The sequence below is a fragment of the Ambystoma mexicanum genome, chromosome 3p (assembly GCF_040938575.1).
Source record: "Ambystoma mexicanum isolate Mex_15411 chromosome 3p, UKY_AmexF1_1, whole genome shotgun sequence".
NCBI lineage: Eukaryota > Metazoa > Chordata > Amphibia > Caudata > Ambystomatidae > Ambystoma > Ambystoma mexicanum.
The window spans coordinates 768,860,215-768,880,649 of NC_090925.1; the positions used below are offsets into that span (position 1 = coordinate 768,860,215).

General features: G+C 48.4%; 1 protein-coding gene across 4 annotated transcripts in view; it reads left to right on the forward strand.

Annotated features, from left to right (window-relative positions):
• LOC138580846 (zinc finger protein 615-like) overlaps window positions 1-20,435 on the forward strand; it is a 338,520-nt gene that overhangs the window by 36,150 nt on the left and 281,935 nt on the right. For all 4 annotated transcript variants that reach the window (XM_069651715.1, XM_069651717.1, XM_069651716.1 and 1 more), the window contains exon 3: window positions 9,293-9,397. In XM_069651715.1, the coding sequence (XP_069507816.1) occupies window positions 9,293-9,397 (105 nt within the window). The remainder of the gene's footprint in view (window positions 1-9,292; window positions 9,398-20,435) is intronic.

Genomic DNA, 20,435 nt, shown 5'->3' on the forward strand with positions numbered 1-20,435 from the left:
GGTACGAAATGAGGAGTGCCTACATACGGTCCACGAAGAGACCCCAAGAGCCCTAATGGAAGGCCAGTGGAAGTGACACAAGGGCCTGAATAGACTCGTGAATGAACAAAAGCCACTATCGAATATAACACGCCAGTGTAAGTGATACGAAAATAAATGTAATGGATACAAAGAAGAGACAATGCTAAAACATGATAAAACGGTGCTACAAGACAAGATGGAAGCAACCGACCTGTTAACCGTGTGTAAATATGCTTGGAACGCAAGATGCTAAGTAATCGATACTGCTTGCAATGCTTAGTAGAAGATAAAACGGCAAGCACCAACCATATATCTACCTCGATATGGCACAGTATACAAGTGCGACTCCATTTTGTAAAAGCAGAAATGTACCCAGGCTACCAGAAGCCTGACAGGCCAAGTTTCACAACCCAGCCAGAACAGAGAGGAAGAGCGGAATCGAAACTCGACAGAGAGCGGCTCATGCCTGGGAAATCAAGGTCACCCAGAGAAAGGGAGGAGAGCGTCAGCTCGCAAGAACCAAACTTCAGAGCATACCAGCTCGCCTATAAAGGTCAAGATAAGAGAGGCCCAACCAGGTGGCAGGGCCGAAGCAGAAGTAAATACAATAAAAGCTGGAAACTGAAGTAAATTCATGGTGAACAGACACATGACCAGCCAGGCGCGAAGAGGTACCATCGCCTGATATCATCCAGAACCCAGAATGCCATAACTTTTCCCGATAAGAGGCTACAGTCCCAAGGACAAACCCAGCCAACTAATTGACACATAGCCCTAAGAAACTGATTGATGAAAGGGAGGCAGGGTGAAACTTGGTACACCAGGTCCTTGGGTGTCCATTCTGCATGCTGCTAATTAAAATGGGGATTTATGTCTAGGGGTGTAACCTGCCCAATCACAATGGACCAAGTTATCTGGAGTCCTATAGATAGTAGAACCAATGAGACTTTGTACTTATAGTGACGTCAATCACGTGTGATGTAGTGGGATGGGCGTAGACGGCCACCCGATTAGAGTTATCCAATCCGCATGCCCTATTATCATAAACAGATATAGTACCTATACTTAAGTTACCTTTCTTAACCAATTATATTGCATGTCGAGTTTTTGTAGAGTTAGACGTCAATGATGATGAATATTGCCTATAAGAATTGCTGTTCAACTGAAGTTCGAGGAAGTCGGAGCGAGACAGGTGATCGCACTACTGCAGATTTCCATTTCTTTCTCTATTTGCTGTACTTGTCATTAAACGGACTTCCCTTTGCCAAACTACTGAGTCCCCGTTATTGAGTCGTGTCGGAGTAAGTGAATCCTGCACCCCCAGTCCTCACATCGTGCAGCTATCTTGTCTTACAATTTCTAGAGAGTGAGCGCTGACCAATGGGCCCGACAGTGAATTCCTCTCCTCCTGAACACCAGTATTGTCCTTGCCACACCCTGCCTATGTGCTTCCCTATGTTGCCTTCCACCCCATTTCCCTACTTATGCTTCTTCTCTATGCGCGTCCGCCCCGTACTGCTCCCTGCTTATGTCCTTCTGTGCGCTGTCTTTCCTCTTTGTGCCTTGTCTATACATCTCTTACCAGTGTTGTCCTTGCTCTCTGTGCCCTATATATGCCCGCTTCCCATTGTTGTGCTCCCTCTCCATGCCTCGGAAATGCTTCTACGATAGTGGACGTCATCTCTCCACACCTTGCCTATCCTACTCTTCCCAGTGTTGTCTTTCCTCTCCTCACCCAGCTCATACTCCACTTGCCAGTATTGTCCTCCGTTTTCACACCCTACTCCTCCCGTCCGGGTTGTTCCCCCTTTCCATGCCCTGTCTATGCTCCTCTTATCAGGGTGGTCTCCCTCTCCATGCCCTGTCTATGCTCCTCTTATCAGGGTGGTCTCCCTTTCCATGCCCTGCCTATGCTCCTCTTATCAGGGTGGTCTCCCTCTCCATGTCCTGGCTATGCTCCTCTTCCCATTGTTGTCCTCCCTTTCCACGCCCTGCCCATGTGCTTCTATTATTGCCCTCCCTCTCCACGTCCGGCCTATGCTTCCATTTTTTCCTCCCTCTCCACGCCCTGCCTATGTCCTTCCATTGTTGTCCTCCCTCTCCACGCCCTGCCTAGGCTCCTCGTCCCAGTGTTGTCTACCCTCTCCTCTTCCTAGTCTCGTCCTTCCTCTCCACACCCTGCCTTTGTCCTTCCATTGTGGTCCTCCCTCTCCATGCCCTGCCTATGTCCTTCCATTGCTGTCCTCCCACTCCACGCCCTGCCTAGGCTCCTTGTCCCAGTGTTGTCCACCCTCTCCTCCTCTTCCTAGTCTCGTCCTCCCTCTCCACGCCCTGCCTTTGTCCTTCCATTGTTGTTCTCCCTCTCCACACCCTGCCTATGTCCTTCCATTGCTGTCCTCCCACTCCACGCCCCCTGCCTAGGCTCCTCGTCCCAGTGTTGCCCATCCTCTCCTCCTCTTCCTAGTCTCGTTCTTCCTCTCCACGCCCTGCCTTTGTCCTTTCATTGTTGTTCTCCCTCTCCACGCCCTGCCTATGTCCTTCCATTGTTGTTCTCCCTCTCCACGCCCTGCCTATGTCCTTCCATTGCTGTCCTCCAACTCCACGCCCTGCCTAGAATCCTTGTCCCAGTGTTGTCCACCCTCTCCTCCTCTTCCTACTCTCGTCCTCCCTCTCCACGCCCTGCCTTTGTCCTTCCATTGTTGTTCTCCCTCTCCACACCCTGCCTATGTCCTTCCATTGCTGTCCTCCCACTCCACGCCCCCTGCCTAGGCTCCTCGTCCCAGTGTTGCCCATCCTCTCCTCCTCTTCCTAGTCTCGTTCTTCCTCTCCACACCCTGCCTTTGTCCTTCCATTGTGGTCCTCCCTCTCCACGCCCTGCCTATGTCCTTCCATTGCTGTCCTCCCACTCCACGCCCTGCCTAGGCTCCTCATCCCAGTGTTGTCTACCCTCTCCTCCTCTTCCTAGTCTTGTCCTCCCTCTGCAGGCCCTGCCTATGTCCTTGCATTGTTGTCCACCCTCTCCACACCCTGCCTTTGTCCTTCCATTGTTGTTCTCCCTCTCCACACCCTGCCTATGTCCTTCCATTGCTGTCCTCCCACTCCACGCCCCCTGCCTAGGCTCCTCGTCCCAGTGTTGCCCATCCTCTCCTCCTCTTCCTAGTCTCGTTCTTCCTCTCCACGCCCTGCCTTTGTCCTTTCATTGTTGTTCTCCCTCTCCACGCCCTGCCTATGTCCTTCCATTGTTGTTCTCCCTCTCCACGCCCTGCCTATGTCCTTCCATTGCTGTCCTCCAACTCCACGCCCTGCCTAGAATCCTTGTCCCAGTGTTGTCCACCCTCTCCTCCTCTTCCTACTCTCGTCCTCCCTCTCCACGCCCTGCCTTTGTCCTTCCATTGTTGTTCTCCCTCTCCACACCCTGCCTATGTCCTTCCATTGCTGTCCTCCCACTCCACGCCCCCTGCCTAGGCTCCTCGTCCCAGTGTTGCCCATCCTCTCCTCCTCTTCCTAGTCTCGTTCTTCCTCTCCACACCCTGCCTTTGTCCTTCCATTGTGGTCCTCCCTCTCCACGCCCTGCCTATGTCCTTCCATTGCTGTCCTCCCACTCCACGCCCTGCCTAGGCTCCTCATCCCAGTGTTGTCTACCCTCTCCTCCTCTTCCTAGTCTTGTCCTCCCTCTGCAGGCCCTGCCTATGTCCTTGCATTGTTGTCCACCCTCTCCACACCGTGCCTATGTCCTTCCATTGTTGTCCTCCCTCTCCACGCCCTGCCTAAATCCTTTCATTGCTGTCCTCCCTATCCACGTCCTGCCTAGACTCCTCGTCCCAGTGTTGTCCACCCTCTTCCTAATCTCGTCCTCCCTCTCCACGCCCTGGCTGTGTTCTTCCCATTGTTGTGCCTGCATCCCCTGCATCGGCAGAGATGCCGACGCGTGTTATTTTTCAGTCCGTAGGAATCAGACTTCCTATTGGGGATTATACCCAGTTATTACTACAGGGACAACAGTCCTATGGATTTATTACAAGCCATTAATGCCCAGATTTGAAAAAGGCTCAGCAGAGCCGAAACCTGTTATTGTTTATGGGCTTTTGTTCAAGAAGTGTGAATATGTGATGGCGCTGAGTCCTGGAGTCTCTTCTATTTTACACGATTCAAAGTGACTTTGCACTACTGCAAAGTCACTTTTCAGCAGTGCAAAGTCAGTTTGAACCGTGCAAAAAATTCAATGAATCGGGCCCATAGTTGGCAACGGCAAACCCTGTGCGTTCTATCGTTGTACACCAAGGGTTGTGTGTACTTTGAAAACTGTTCTGTCCCGAGGCAGTAAAGACTGTCTGTATGGTGCAAGCTGCTGGTGGCTCCTAAGCACTGTGTGCACTGTCAGAGCTGTACACGGAATGATGTGTGTATTATAAATGCTGCTGTTACACACTACAGTGAGGAGGAATGCATACATAAGGCTGGTGTAGAGTTATGTGTGACTGTGTTGTGAAGTTTGCCGTTGTGTACACGGTGCATGGTCAAGCCTGTATACTCAGTGGTGTTTGTGTATTATGAAGGCTGCTCATGTTCACTGAACATTGTGTTTATTGTGAAGGCTTGAGCGCGCCTGTTCAGAGCTGTACATGGAGACCTGTATCCTTGAGGCTGATTGAGAGATGCACGCAGAGCGCACAGTGCATTCAGGCTTCCTGCACACACTGAGGATGAGTACGCATGCGCAGTCAGCAGGACTTATCAAGAATATGTACGTGTATGCGAACTAAATGCATTATTATCACGTTAATAATGCACTTAGTTCACATACACATAGATATAAACATTTTTATGGATTCTTTTATATGTTTTGCACATATAGTGCTTACTAGAATCCTGGGAGCTTATAAAACAAAGTGTTCGCTGGGTTCAGGTTCTTTCGTCCGCTGGGTTCGTGCTTTTTACGTCCGTTTTGGAGTTGGTAGTGACACGGCTTCACCATGTTCTGTTATTTGAGTGAGCCTGGATCTCATAAAGTTAAACGTATTGCACCCCCGGGACCCCAGAAAGACAGGCACACCACATTCCTGATGTCAAAAAATACTATCCGTTAAGTAATGACTGAGCATGCACATGCATGCTCAGTCAGCAGGGTAGGATTTTTTGACACATAGCAAAAAGTGACGTTACACCAGCTCACGCCTTCCGTCAGGCCTCTCCCAACAAAAGGTGTTGACGCGCCAATGGGATTGCTGTGTGGTTGCTAGGCAACCTAACAAACAAAATCAGTGGCGGACATTTTGGTGGCTCCTTGTGGCCTGTAAATGAAGATGCAGCCCAGATAAGGTGGATTCTGGTAATTTGGGGCAGTAGAAATAACGTAGCAATGGATACCTGAACCCTCCTGGGATCATGTAGTAAAACAGCAGCAGATTGTTCTGATATGCGTTCCTGGATGCGGATGCAGTGTTAGTTTCTGCAGCGGCTCGGCCGTTGCAGATCAGCTGGCTGGATTGATGCATGCTGGGCTCCTGCCCACCCGATGCTCCTGCCCACTTGCTACTGTGCGGCCAGACCTGCACTATGAACTATGATCTGATAATATGCGGCTAGACCTGCAATATGCACGAGCATCTCATACTATGTGGCCAGAACTGCACCATGCACTAGAATCTGAGACAATGCGGCCAGACCTGCACCATGCACTAGAATCTGATATAATGCGGCCAGTTCTGCACCATACACTAGCGTCTGAAACAATGTGGCCAGACCTGCACATGCACTAGCGTCTGAATACAATGTGGCCAGACCAGCACCATATATTACAATGTGGCCAGACCGGAACCCTGTACTAGTGTCTGATACAATCTGGCCAGACCGGCATCGTGCACTAGCATCTGATACAATGTGGCCAGACCTGCACCATGCACTAGAATCTGATATAATGAGGCCAGATCTACACCATACACTAGCGTCTGATACAATGTGGCCAGACCGGAACCCTGCACTAGCGTCTCATACAATGTGGCCAGACCTGCACCATGCACTAGCATCTGATACAATGTGACCAGACCTACACCATGCACTAGCGTCTGATACAATGTGGCCAGACCTTCACCATGCACTAGAATCTGAGACATTGCGGTCAGACCTGCACCATGCACTAGAATCTGATACAATGCATCCAGTTCTGCATCATACACTAGCGCTGGCTACTATGCGGCCAGACCTGCACCATGCACTAGCGTCTGATACAATGTGACCAGACCGGCACCATGCACTAACATCTGATACAATGTGGCCAGACAGCACAAACCATATCGAATGTATAGTATTAAACCATTCTGATAGGTACCAGGGGCGTACAGACGATTTACATTCCGCAAGCATAAGTGTGCCAGATGTTTACATTTCTTTAAGTCCTACCAGTGCTATTTATTAGATACCGCAAGTGCTATGTGCAATGGCATTTAAGCACGTCATAAATGACACGTATCATAGCGGTATTACTATGTTGTAGATACAAATCAGTATTATAACATGATATAAGCAATGTATTGATGCTGTACATAAAACAAGCATTAAAAGGTGTAGACATTTAGATTGAACCCGCATCAGTAATAGACTTTCGTTACTATAATTAAGCCATCATATAACACGATGGACATTAATGGCCTAGCTATTTTAAGTCTAGCACCTCAAGACACCCACATGGTGTGCTACATAAACACGATCTGAAGTTGCCCAAACGTAAACTGGTCGTACGTTTTTTCTTTGCCTTTTGATACTACAGTTTTGCTTTCTCCCGATTATAAATGTATAAAGTGCTTCATGTCACAGAATGCAAATACGAAGGAAAAGCAGGACTGTGTGATATGGAACAGCTTTGTGTTTAATGTGAAGGCTTGAGCGCGCAGGTTCAGAGCTGTACATGGAGACCTGTATCCTTGAGGCTGATTGAGAGATGCACGCAGAGCGCACAGTGTATTCAGGCTTCCTGCAAACGCTGAGCATGAGTACGCATGCGCAGTCAGCAGGACTTATCACGAATATGTATGTGTATGCGAACTTAATACATTATTATCACGTTAACATACACATACATATACATTTTTCATGGATTCTTTAATATGTTTTGCACATTTAGTGCTTACTAGAATCCTGGGAGCTTATAAAACAAAGTGTCTGCTGGGTTCAGGTTCTTTCATCTGCAGGGTTCGTGCTCTGTCCGTCCCTTTTGGAGTCGCTCCTGACACAGCTTCACTCTACTCTGTTATTTTAGTTAGCCTGGCTCTCATAAAGTGAAAAGTATTGCACCCCCGGGGCCTCAGAAAGACAGGCACACCACATTCCTGGTGTCAAAAAATCCTATCCGTTACGTAATGACTGAGCATGCGCACGCATGCTCAGTCAGCAGGGTAAGATTTTTTGACACATAGCAAAAAGTGACGTTACACCGGACGGCATAAGTAAATCGTACTTGTGTTAACATTGGTAGAATTGTCCTTTTTCTAATTTCAGTGTAACGGGCAAAATATTAGAAAATGCAAAAGATCCTTAGTTGCAGCCTCACAGCATGGACACACCGAGTTCTAAACATACCCCTTCCAATTCTTTGTAATGTCCTGTAACAGCAATAAATCAATATAGGCTCTCGTCAGTATCCAGCGATCTACTGATTTTATTACTGTGTATCAGGTAATACTGTAAAGTACCTATTCTTGAAATAGTAACATGTTTCCTAGTTGAGCCTAACAACCCCCCTCTTGATTCCCCTCTAGATTGAATGGAATTTAGCATGCACATTTTATGGGACTTCCTCTCCTCCATAGTCAATAATTTTGCAGGATGCTGGAGATTGTAAAGATTCACTTGATTTAAACATTCATGTCTACATTTCAATCATGTATCCTCCTCCAAAGGATGCCATACATCAGGTTTCTTATTAGTTCTTGAGTCATACAGGCTCTCGGATTCAACCAGATACTCAGCCAGTGCATGATCGGGGTCCCATACCATTCATCCCCAATATGGGGAGCCCCAAGCTCCACATTCACTGCATAGTTTGGGGCAGAGCAGGTCAAACCCAGTAGTTTGTTAAAAAAGCTTGTTTTCTGTAGACAAGAGGACAGATACATTTTCAAACCCCATTTTCTTGATTCTATTTTCCTAGCTCCTGTCCGAATTTTCTTGAATTCTCACAAGGGCCTTCTGGAAGTTGTTGTCCTGAAACAGAAAAGAGAGACTACTGGCTAGAATAAGTTCTGGGCGGCATTGTGTGACAGAGGGTACTACCATTGGTGTCATGCATGGCATGTAAGGAGATAACCGGAACTGCCACTCTCCCAACTTCCTTTGCCCATTTCTGGGAGTGGTCCCTGTTCTTCCCTGACATGGTTATGACTGTTACACTTGTGATAGGGATAGACTTGTGTAGAGCCCATGTAAAAGAATACAAAGTGAGAAAAGAAACCTGGAATACATTAATTGAACTTCACAGTACATTAGGTGCTTTTGTGTGGAATTGTCGTTCATGGGTTTCATATGTCAGTATGGGTCATTACAAGTTTGGCGGTGCAGTAAAAGTGCTGATAAAAGTGCCGGTAACTCCATTAGCAGCACTTTTACAGCACCGTAAGAGATGGAGGTAAAGAAGGGTCCCACCGGCAAAAAACTGCTAGTATTACCGGAACCAGTAATATCGGTGCCGGTAATAACTGCATTCCCCTGGAATGGGGAAAGACCGCCCTTTCTGCCCCCTGTAATATCCCGTTAAAACTGGGATATCACGCAGCAGAACCGGTGGGTCAGTTTGCCGGTATCCCGGCGGAATTACCGGCAGGATACCTGCAAACTTGTAATGAGGGCCAGTGTAGAAGTTCTTGAGGTTAACTTTTGACTGCAGTGAAATTATTTTTTGGTTGGGCCTTTCAAGGTTTTCATTAGCAGAAGTTGCTGAAATTTCCTATACATTCATGTTTGATGGTTGCTTGATGGAATTTGTTTCAAATGGCTGTGCCTGCTCACACATGTTTCATATGTTTTCTCTGGTTTCTTCGCTTTAATTGTGGGAGCACTGCTGTCCCAAGGCTTGACTTGTTGGAAGATAAGTCTTTTTTCTTTTTCCTGTGCTGTGTTTACCCCTGCATTGTGTTTCTCATGCCCTGCCCCTTTTTGGTGCTGAGACGATTTGTGATGAGGTTCTCTTGTGGTTCCTGTGTCATAAAATGCTTAGTATTTGTTGTCATTATGAAAGACCTATAATGAACTAGTAATTTTATTTTTCTTTAATTAACAGGTCCTCTTATTACCACCACTGTGTTTTCATTAAAAGCCAAAGAGCGACTGTGTCCTGTGGATGTCCAGGACTCCGAAAGAGGCCAACGTATTTGCCATTCCCCAAGTAAGTGCCAACTCTGTTACCGGTCACCTGTCAACAATTCTTTGGCTGATTATTCTAAAACTCTCCCAAAAACACTCGGGTACACTAAGGTACATTGTGCCTCATCACAAGTTTGCTGGTATTCCGACGGTAAATTTGCCGGAATACTGCCATACGGAATTGCTGATATCGGCACTTGGGCTGCCGTAATTATCAGCAGATTACAAGTGCCAGTAAGGGGGGGTAAATCCGCATTCCATGGAGTCCAGGGGGGGATTTAGCTGCAATAACCGGGCGTGCCAGTCATAAAGTCAGTATTCTGCCAGTAAGGGGCAGATTTACCTTCAGCTGTTAGCTGGAGGTAAATCCTTAACCCTTACCGGCAAAGTTGTAGTTGGCTGGTCTGGTAAAAGTACTGGGAAGCGTTATTAAATGCACATTTACTGTGCACCGGCCAGTTTGGAATGAGGCCCATTATGCATACACAATTACCCACAGTCACATACAGCAATTATCAGGGCTCCCATAATTCTTTGGTCTGTGTGATGTACAACGTAAGCAGAGCAGTGAGAAGGAGCAGGTACCTCAGTAGCCTCAGGTTAAAGATATTTGAAGCAGCTGCCTACACCCTTACACCCACAAAGGGTGTCCTGGCTGTTGAAAAACCATCCAAAGTGAGGGGAAGGTTTGCAGTGGTGTGAGTGCTGGAAAACTATGTGAAGAAAGTAAAGAACATGCATTGAGAAGATAGATCAAAGGAGAGTTGAAAAGAGAGCGGTGGCTCAGGATGAAAGATGGATGGAAAGAACAAGGAGACACCCAGTAGAGATACATTGGGGAGCAACAGAGGAGAAAGAGAATGAATATCACACCTTAGAGACAGAGGAGAAATATCACACCCGAGAGACTAAGAACAAGAGAGATACTGAAGACACTACAGAAAGAAAATGTGAGGGATTCTGATACAAGAAAGAAGAAGGGACACTAAAGAGAGAGAATAAGTGAGACTCAAAAGAAGAATGAGACGCCCAGGAGAGATAAAACAAAGGAGAAACCAAAGAGGGAGTATCAGGAGTACCCACAGGGGTACAACAAGGACTGAGGCAGCCTGTAAGAATGTACAAAGGAGACACCAAGATGGCAAGAGGGAGGGAGATCCTCAGGAAAAAGACCACAAGGGAGACACCAGGCGAGAAAGAATGTGGAAATCTGGAAACATGACGTTGGATGATGTGTGGAAGAGGTGACTCAGGCGGATGGTACAGCCAGTGCTCCAGATAACATTTTGAAGTGGGAGTAAATTCCCTATTTTTAAAGTCCATTTAAGGTTTTAATTGCAGAACAGAAATGTTTTTGTAACAAATATTTCTTTGCATGCACATTAAAAAGGTACATTATTACCTCTTCAGATAAGGCAGTAATTATAGTAGAATGTCTTTCTGTGGCTCTACATGTGGGTCCAAACATATCCATGGTACGGTTTGGATTAAAGCAGGGAGACAGGCTCCTATGTGTCTATTTTCTATTTTTTGTTGGGAGTGTTTGTACTTCCTATTGTTCTTTTTTAGGAATATTTGGCTATATTTTGGTAGTAAAAGTCGAGGGGGTAAAAATGAAAGTTGAAAGCTATTGGCCAGCCATAAAAATGTCTCCCGCCACCTCAAGTATATACATGCACACAGCATAACATTTCTTACTCGCCAAGAGTCAAATATCACTAACCAATGGCTAGTAGCAAGTGCAAACTCCATGTCGGTATGGCTGGGTACAGCTTGCTTCAAAATGAAAGTGACTAATGCCTGGATGTTAGAGGTAGGCGGGTGTTGGTTGCCTCATTATGAAGTGTGTTTAGATTCACATGTTTGGGTCATAAGAGGGCGGTGGTGAGATTGCTCATGGTAAACCTCTGTGTAGAAGTAAGGAGGTTTGCTGAAGCAGGTTTGAGCCATCGTTCTGGTCAGGTCAGCCTGTACAGAGCTGGGTGGGGCTTTGGAGCTGTTCTTGCGTTCTTAATTCAGTCAGTATTTGGACACACTAGCATTTGTGATCGATAAAATATTGTTGAGTAATTGATATTTGGTTTGAGTGTTGACATGAAAATCCCCTCGGAAGGTTTGAAGTGTTCAAGACACTGGAATTAGGTACCTGCAGTAAGAAAGCATGCTACTTGCGATTCGATCCTTGTCTGCTGGAAAAAAGGGACAGCGCTTTCCTTGAGCCACCATGCTAGTTCAGTACAAGAAAAGAAAAGATCTGTGGCACGGAGATCAGCAATCCATGGATGGAAAACAAACATCAGATGGAGGAGCAGAGAAGTAGCAACGCACCTCTATCGCATCACCAGCTGCTTATAAATTAAGCACTGGCCAATGATGGGAGAAGGGTGGGTGCAAGGGGCAGCAGTATTCGGCCATCATGGAGCAAGAATAAACTGGAAGTCTGCAGGCATTTTAACACGTAAATATCCCAGGCTCTCTTTCTACTGCCTAATCTCCTGTAAGGCTACTAACACCATCCAGAATTGTCTAATAATTGTGAGCCCCTTTCTGCCCTGCTGGTCCAGATGCCCACGCCTTATAAATCTTGCCTCACATTTTGTGCCCAGAATCCTCCCCCTTTGCTCCATGTCCCATAACATTCCTGAGGTGACACTTTATCCATGTCCCCCCTTTTTTAAGCCCATATGGTGCCTGGTTGCAGGCAGGTGACCTTGCTGGGATTCTGTAGCCCAGAGACCTACCACCTTCTATATCCTCAGGCTCATAACACCCAATTACACTGTGTCTCTTCCAGTTGGGATGTTCTCTGTATGTGATACGAGGACTGATATAGAATATTTCAGTTCCCTTTAATCTCTATTCCGTAGGGGAAGGGGCCATCCTACTTGTTCTCTCCAGCCAGGATCTTTTCTGGCATGACTATTTTGCACTACTATGTAGAGGTTCCCATTCTGGAGGTTGATAGGTCTCCCTCTAAATGGTTTGTGGCTATTTATAGCTTGGCATGAAGGTCCAAACATGTGATTTAATTTGCTACTTAGTAATTATTATGTGTTTTCAAATACAGAATACATTTTTGGGTAAGCCCTGCCTCTTTGTCTTCTTTCTATGTTGCCATTTGAGTTTCTCAATCTTGGATTTGGATTTTGGGTTTTAAGGTACCCTCTGGAAACTTTGGATTTTGGAAGCCTCACATGATGTTTATTGATCAGCATGGACTCGTTGCTCAGGGCCCATGGGCCTTTAATGTCATACACTTAATGGATATTGATGGATATGGAAAATCTGACATCGCAATGTTCCTCTTATTTCTGAAACTGGGCTATCTGACTGTCTGATTCTTCCTTGCTATCCTTTGGCTCTCTTGTGTTTGAAGGACACTAACATTTCAACATTCAAGGACTCAAAGGTACAGATGATGGGTCTGTCCTTATGCATACAACACTAGAGTCTTTTTACTCACTCGGTCCTGTCACAAAGTCACTGGCCTGATCCTAAATGCAGATGGGGTTGTCACAAATGGGACTAGGTGCCACCACACACCATTTGATGCTGGGTTTGGGGGCAGTGTTGAGATAATCCACTGACTGGCTCCCCCCACTATGCACAAGTGGGAGCAGGGGATTGACACATAGGCCCTCATTACGAGTTCGGTGGTAACCATGCCGCTATTGGCGGCATGGCTGCCGCCGAAATCGCGTCGGGGTCCGGGTCCTCGGAATGAGGACTTACCGGGCCATTCCAAGTTCGGAAGGCCAGGTAATTCCTCCCTCCAAGGACCCGGACACGGTCCTTCCCCATTCCCATTTCAGCCCCCGTAGGGCTGAATAGGAATGGGAGAGGGAGCAAACAACAGGTCATTACGAGATGGCCCGTTGTTTGCTCCCTCTTCCCCTTGCGGGAGCCCGTAAGCACGCCTGGTTTTCCCAGGCGTGCTTACAGTGTCCCACGAGGGGAACTCGTAATGCGGCAGTACGGAGTGAACGGCGCCGGCACCTTTTACGGCGCCGTTCACTCCGTACCGCCAGGGTCGTAATGAGGCCCATAGTGTTGTTTCCCAGTACTGTTCCCGCTTGTATTGTAGAGATTTGACACAGTCATCTTTGTGTAGAGATATGACCCTAGCCTGCTACAGTAATAATAATAAAAACCTCACACCAATGCTTAGCGTGATGGATCTTTATGAAAAGGCTGGTTCTTATCAGAAATGCGCATTCAGACCCACCAGTGGGCCAGGGGACCACTCCGGTGGTGATAGTGCGCGGTACAAATATCCTTTAACATTAACATAACGTGAGCAGGATTGGTCTCCCGCCCTTTTGCCTAACTCGCAGACACCTTGAGGAGAGGGAGACACAGGGAGACTCTGAGGCGGCAGCATGGCAGTGCACAAGAACAACCATTGGCGCAAAGAGGCCGCCAAAATGGAAAAGCAAGACGGCATCCTGGGACCATGATACTGTGGTTCGGCGGTCCGTGAGCAGAAGTCCTGCCAAATCTCTCTCTGCTAAGAAACCTGTATTCTTAAACAGTTAACCAATCCGGAAATGCTCCCTGTAAAATACACACAAGTGAATCACAGGCAGACGTTACAGTAACAATTCCTAGACCCGACAGGGTATAAAAGGTACTGGATTAAAACTGTTGATTTGATAATGATTCCTTATTAATATAGCGGATTCGCCAAAGCTTGGTGCTCATTTATCGACCTCGGAAGGATGAAAGTCTGAACTGGCCTGGCTGGGATTGAAACCTGCCACCTGTAGATCACACACAGATTGCAGCAGCAAGCACTCAACTTTCTGAGCTATCTTATTGGCTTGTTGATATGGTTAGTTGGAGGAGTCGCCAGTCAGAAGTCTGGAGAGAGGAGACACTAGACTGGAGTCACAAGACGGGAGTCCAGAGAGAGAAGGAGACAGGAGATGGAATGAGGGAGAAGTGGAGGTTTCAGGAGCATAGTAGGGAGAAGATGGTGGAGCATTTTAAGAATGAGGAGGGTGTGACAGTGGTGCTTGTTACACAGGTACCAGAGAACGCAGAGGGTGAGAGAGGAGAGGATTTAGTGGTATTTGCTACAGAGGTACAGAGAAGGAGGAGTGTGAGAGAAGTGAGGAGAAGGAAATAGTGGTACTTGATACAGTTACCACAGGTGAGTGAGAGAGTGGAAGGAAAATACAAATGTGCTATTGAATTACCAAGGAAGTGGGGTGCGAGAGGAGAATTCGAATAGGCAGCGGCACTTGACAAAGAGGTACCAGAAGAGGAGAATCCATTTAACGATAAGAATCAGCAGTACATGGAAAAGTAAAGAAAAGAGGTTGGAAGCTAGCTTTAGTCACAAGCCCTCAAAATATTGATGGAGGAAGGTGAAGTGAGGTCTCTTGGTTTCTCTACAGCCTAAAGCCTTATTACTAACCGACTCCAATGCTTCAAACTAAGCCTTCGAGACGACACCGCTTCCGTACTCAAGCAGCAAAAGACAGTGAAAGCTCTGTGAGGGGCCAGGGAAATTCCAAAGGGACTCAGGAAAATCAATATTTTGTTTTGGGGCTAAAGTGGCCGGCTGAAGGACAGGGATCCCATTGCCCAGCCCTTTTGCAAAGATGTGTTTTGTGACTTTTTCTAGGTAAGGAGACTGTGAACGACTAAATGACACTGTAGAAGCAAAGAAGGTTGTCATTTTGGAGAAGCTATCGACTACACTTTGTTTCCTTCTTGCTCTAGGTAATTGTTTGGCCTGGCTCTTGTAACAAACCACAAGTATCCCAAGCATTCTGGTATGGCTGATGAAGGATCACTGTCTTCTTTGTGACTCTCCCCATCTCTACTGTGACAAATCTGGACAATTTGTCTCTTCTTCCCAGAGAGGAGCCACCCCCTTTGAGGCTAAGGAGGTGTGCCCGCTCAGCAAGACCCTCCAGAGGGGTCTGGGCAAGTGGGACCTCACTGGGAATAACTCCCCTCTTGGGGACAAGAACTCCCATTACACTAAGGAATTCCCACTCAAAACCAGCCTTTCTGCCTAAATGTCTGGGAAAAACATTGACACCTCCTGTTACACCTATAAACAACAAAGACACTTCATTCACTTTATTGGCTTCAGGTAATGCTTAACCTCACCTGAAAGCTTTAATCCAAGAAGATGGACTAAATGTTCTTGTTGTAATGATGTACATAAGAGCAGCACAGGTTGTGAATGAGGAGGGAGGAGAGTCCTTGTTACGCTGAGACGAGCCTCTGTGAAGCCGCTGTCCTGCAGGGGTGCAGCGACGCAGAGCCAGCGGTTGTTTGCAGGCAGCAAGACCCACGAGCTGGAGGATGCGAGGCGTACAATCTGACGGGGCAAGCAGCTCCGGTCAGGAGAGAATCAGAGACGGAAACAGACCCATCTTCCCTGGTGGTGTGACCATTAGAAAGCAGCGGTGGGCTTGGTGCCGGGCAACTGACGCTGAGACAAGAAGAGGGAGCCGAGCCTGGGTCCACGAGCTCCACACGGCAAGTGTGTTTGCTGAAGAGACGAGAAGCAACAGGAATGTGAGCGCTCCCAACGTAAGGACGCCGGTGAATGTTACTAACTCAATGTGCCAGGAGGGCCAAAGTCGGCAACCGTATGAAAGCCTGGGAGGACAGGCTGGAGCCCCAACCCAGGTAAAACTGAATGAAAGAGCCTGCATATCAAGGGCAAGGAAGCCGCCAAGAGTATGAGAACCTTAGAGAACCTAAAGGGCACACGCTCTATGTAAAGAGGAGTGAAAGAAATACTTATGCTTCATACTGAGGCTGGGAAAGCTGATGAAGGGTAAAGCAGAGTGAAAAAAATGTGAACACCATATGTCAAGGCTGGGAAAGCCACCAACAGTATGAGAATATAAGGAAATCGAACAGGCATGCACCCTATGTTGATTAATTGGACTAAGACCCAAATACCCACTAAAGAGCCAGAGTCCCTGTGCCGTGAAGTTGGATACAGAGAAGTGTGTTAAAAAAGGATCCTGTAGGGTTTTGATCACTGGTAAACCCTAGAGAAAAATAAAGAAAGAAGAATTATTTTTCGAAGGGGGAAAAGAAAACAACACAGAGGATATTTTCTGTTTTTAACTGACAAAGACTATTGGGAAAATTGCAAACTGAGACAATCTATTTCCAGGGACCTTTGAGACATAGGATAAGTCAAGTATGGGCTGGGCCAGAAGAAGCTCACTCTGAAACTGTTGTACGAGCCTCCCTTTTTCCTTTTAGTTAGATTTTCTAAAGTGGTAGGTCCAGTTAGTTTCCTTGGATTTGGACTGGGCCTATTTCGATTTGGACTTCGACAAGCACCCTTACTTTTGGTTTAGAAGGCAGGGAAATTCCCTCATGGCAATAGGGTCAGTTAGGCATTTTCCTTTCATTTAAATAAATCAAGTTGAGACATGATCCACTGTAGTTCGAGTCCTTCTTCTGGTTCGCCTCACTACCCTACATTGAATTCATGCTCTTCTCATATAAACTAGCACCACCCAGATCAAACTGCATCCACACCATCTGTCATCCGTAGACCACAATTCACTATTCACTGACCGGTGCAATTAGTGGCTTTAGGTCACACCACACTCGCCCTGTGTTTCTTGGTCTTCCTTGCCTTCTGTATGGCCATCAAGACCTGTTATGTCACCCACAAACTATCTGCCCTTACTGCCACTGCCCCTCACCAGACGACGTAATCTGCCACCAGCAGATCACCTTAGCGGTGTATGTTCGCACTCAGTAAATGTCCTACATAAATACATCAACTTCCACTTGTACGAAAGGCACTGAATCGCAATATCGCCTTCTTCATACCATACCATAGAGGTGGACTATTCAATCCATTTAGTCTTGTTAGACCACTCACACATATTTTTCAAGACTATCAAAGCCAACTCAAACGTCATAAACTTATCAGATGCCCCTTAAACAACATTAAACTGAAAGACAACTTTCAGAACTCGTGGCAGAGAAAGTAAATTGTGCGATGCCATCTGCGCAGATAGGCTGTCTAGAACCTTTTCTAGCTTTTGTAATCAGCCTTCAACATACTATGAATGCTCTTTTGAGTGATCACATGGTGTGTAAGGCAGTAAACAGCAGATGTAGGCCCATCACTGAAGATGGTTACAATGGATCCATTCAGTCCTAATACCTGCCTTGTTGCCAGGTTACCGGTGGAGGCCTATGTATCCACTACACAGGATGACATGTGTCACAGACACTAACAGGGTAATTCATAGAATTTCGCAGAAAAGTGTCGCAAGCGGCTGGCGCAGAGTGTCTGTGTGCAATTGTCTGCGCCAGGCACGTGCGCTAAAACCGATTTCCGCGCACAGCGTATTCATGGATTTTAGGCTCCCAAACCAGCCGTGGCGCAGAGTATCGCAGCGACCCTGCAGCAGCGCCAGTAACGCCCCCAAGAACGCCCTCGCGCAAGGAAAAGCCATCAAAATCGCTAAATCATCGCAAAGGGCAGCGCTAACCCTGGACCAGTCCACAGGGCTGCCAAACAAGGAACGCAAAGCGGGTAACGTGCATATCAGGGGTACGCGTGAAGTTATACACGCGATTAGCCAGGGTACGTGTATTACAGGGGTACGCGTGAAGTTTTACACGCGATTAGCCAGGGCACGTGTATCACAGGGGTACGCAGGAATTATCACACGCGATTTGGCTGGGTACGTGTATTACAGGGGTGCGCGGGAATTATCACACGCGATTTGGCTGGGTACGTGTATTACAGGGGTGCGCGGGAATTATCACACGCGATTTGGCTGGGTACGTGTATTCCAGGGGTGCGCGGGAATTATCACACGCAATTTGGCTGGGTAGGTGTATTACAGGGGTACACGGGAAGTTCTACACGCGATTCGGATGGGTACGTGTATTACAGGGGTGCGCGGGAATTCTCACATGCGATTTGGCCAGGTACGTGTATTACAGGGGTGCGCAGGAATTATCAGACGCGATTTGGCTTGGTACGTGTATTACAGGGGTGCGTGGGAAGTTCTACACGCGATTGGCCAGGGTACGTGTATTACAGGGGTACGTGGGAATTATCACACGCGATTTGGCTGGGTACGTGTATTACAGGGGTACACGGGAAGTTCTACACGCGATTCGGCTTAGTACGTGTATTACAGGGGTGCGCGGGAATTCTCACATGCGATTTGGCCAGGTACGTGTATTACAGGGGTGTGCGGGAATTATCACACGCAATTAGGCTGGGTGGGTCCTCACAGGTGTTCCCTGTACACCCTCCACGGCCCCTGCAGGCATCCCACAAAACAGGGGACTACCCTGCACACCTGCTCATGTCCCCCTGCACCCCCACCCCCCAGCAGTGCAGGGGCAGCCTCCACCAGGCCCCCACCCATGTCTCCCACCACCCCCACCCCCCAGCAGTGCAGGGGCAGCCTCCACCAGGCCCCCACTCATGTCCCCTATCACCCCCACCCCCCTGCCACCAGGGGCACCCTCCACCAGGCCCCCACTCATGTCTCCCACCACCCCCACCCCCCAGCAGTGCAGGGGCACCCTCCACCAGGCCCCCATCCATGTCTCCCACCACCCCCACCCCCCAGCAGTGCAGGGGCACCCTCCACCAGGCACCCACCCATGTCTCCCACCACCCCCACCCCCCAGCAGTGCAGGGGCACCCTCCACCAGGCCCCCACCCATGTCTCCCACCACCCCAACCCCCAGCAGTGCAGGGGCAGCCTCCACCAGGCCCCCACTCATGTCTCCCACCACCCCCACCCCCCTGCCACCATGGGCAGCCCCCACCAGGCCCCCACTCATGTCTCCCACCACCCCCACCCCCCAGCAGTGCAGGGGCAGCCTCCACCAGGCCCCCACTCATGTCCCCCTGCACCCCCACCCCCCTGCCACCATGGGCAGCCTCCACCAGGCCCCCACTCATGTCTCCCACCACCCCCACCCCCCAGCAGTGCAGGGGCAGCCTCCACCAGGCCCCCACTCATGTCTCCCACCACCCCCACCCCCCTGCCACCATGGGCAGCCCCCACCAGGCCCCCACTCATGTCTCCCACCACCCCCACCCCCCTGCCACCATGGGCAGCCCCCACCAGGCCCCCACTCATGTCTCCCACCACCCCCACCCCCCAGCAGTGCAGGGTCACCCTCCACCAGGCCCCCACTCATGTCTCCCACCACCCCCACCCCCCTGCCACCATGTGCAGCCCCCACCAGGTCCTCACAATCCCCAATCATGTGCGTAATGGTCAGCCTCCACAGCCAAAAAGCCCTACCAAGTAACCCATTCACCCACATGGAAATGAAAACACATGTTACACCCCCAATGTTCATGAAGCAAATGAACCCATGTCCGTCACACACATATTTTCCAATTGAATGGGAAAACACACAACATGACATGCATGAAACCAATGAGATGAAACCACACAGTGAACAATGGAAAAAAAAATGTATTGGACAAAAATACGAATGCTAAAGAAAGAAAACTAACTACAATGTAAATGTGAAAAAATAAGCTGCATGTCCGCATAAAAACACAAAAGTAGAAAATCAAATCCAAAAAATTTTGTCCAAAGTGAAATGTAAAAACTCTCCATGCAACAAAGAACTATGTACAAAAATAACAAGGGTCCATCATCACAACTGAACTAAGGAAACCTCCTAAAAAACCTACCTAAATATCAACTATATACAAAAAGTGGAGCAGTGTCCGTCGACTCCAAATCATAAGAAAAAACAAAGGAAACCTAAAACTAAAGAACTATATACAAAGGCGGCGGGCAAGTCCAGCGGCTCACTCCGTGGTGTTCCGGGCCAGGGCATCATCGAACTCCTGTTCGATGTCCCGGAGGCGGTCCAGTTCCATGGCCCCGAGGGTCCGCAGGGACGACGCCGTGTCCTCCTCCAACCCCCTGCGGATTGCCTCGAGGCACTCGGCCCGCCTCAGGGCCCTCCGCATGGAGTTCTCCGCCCTGACCATTGTGAGCCGCGCCTCTTCCGCCCGCCGCTGCTCCGCACCTATGGCGTGGCCCAACCGCTGCCACACGGAA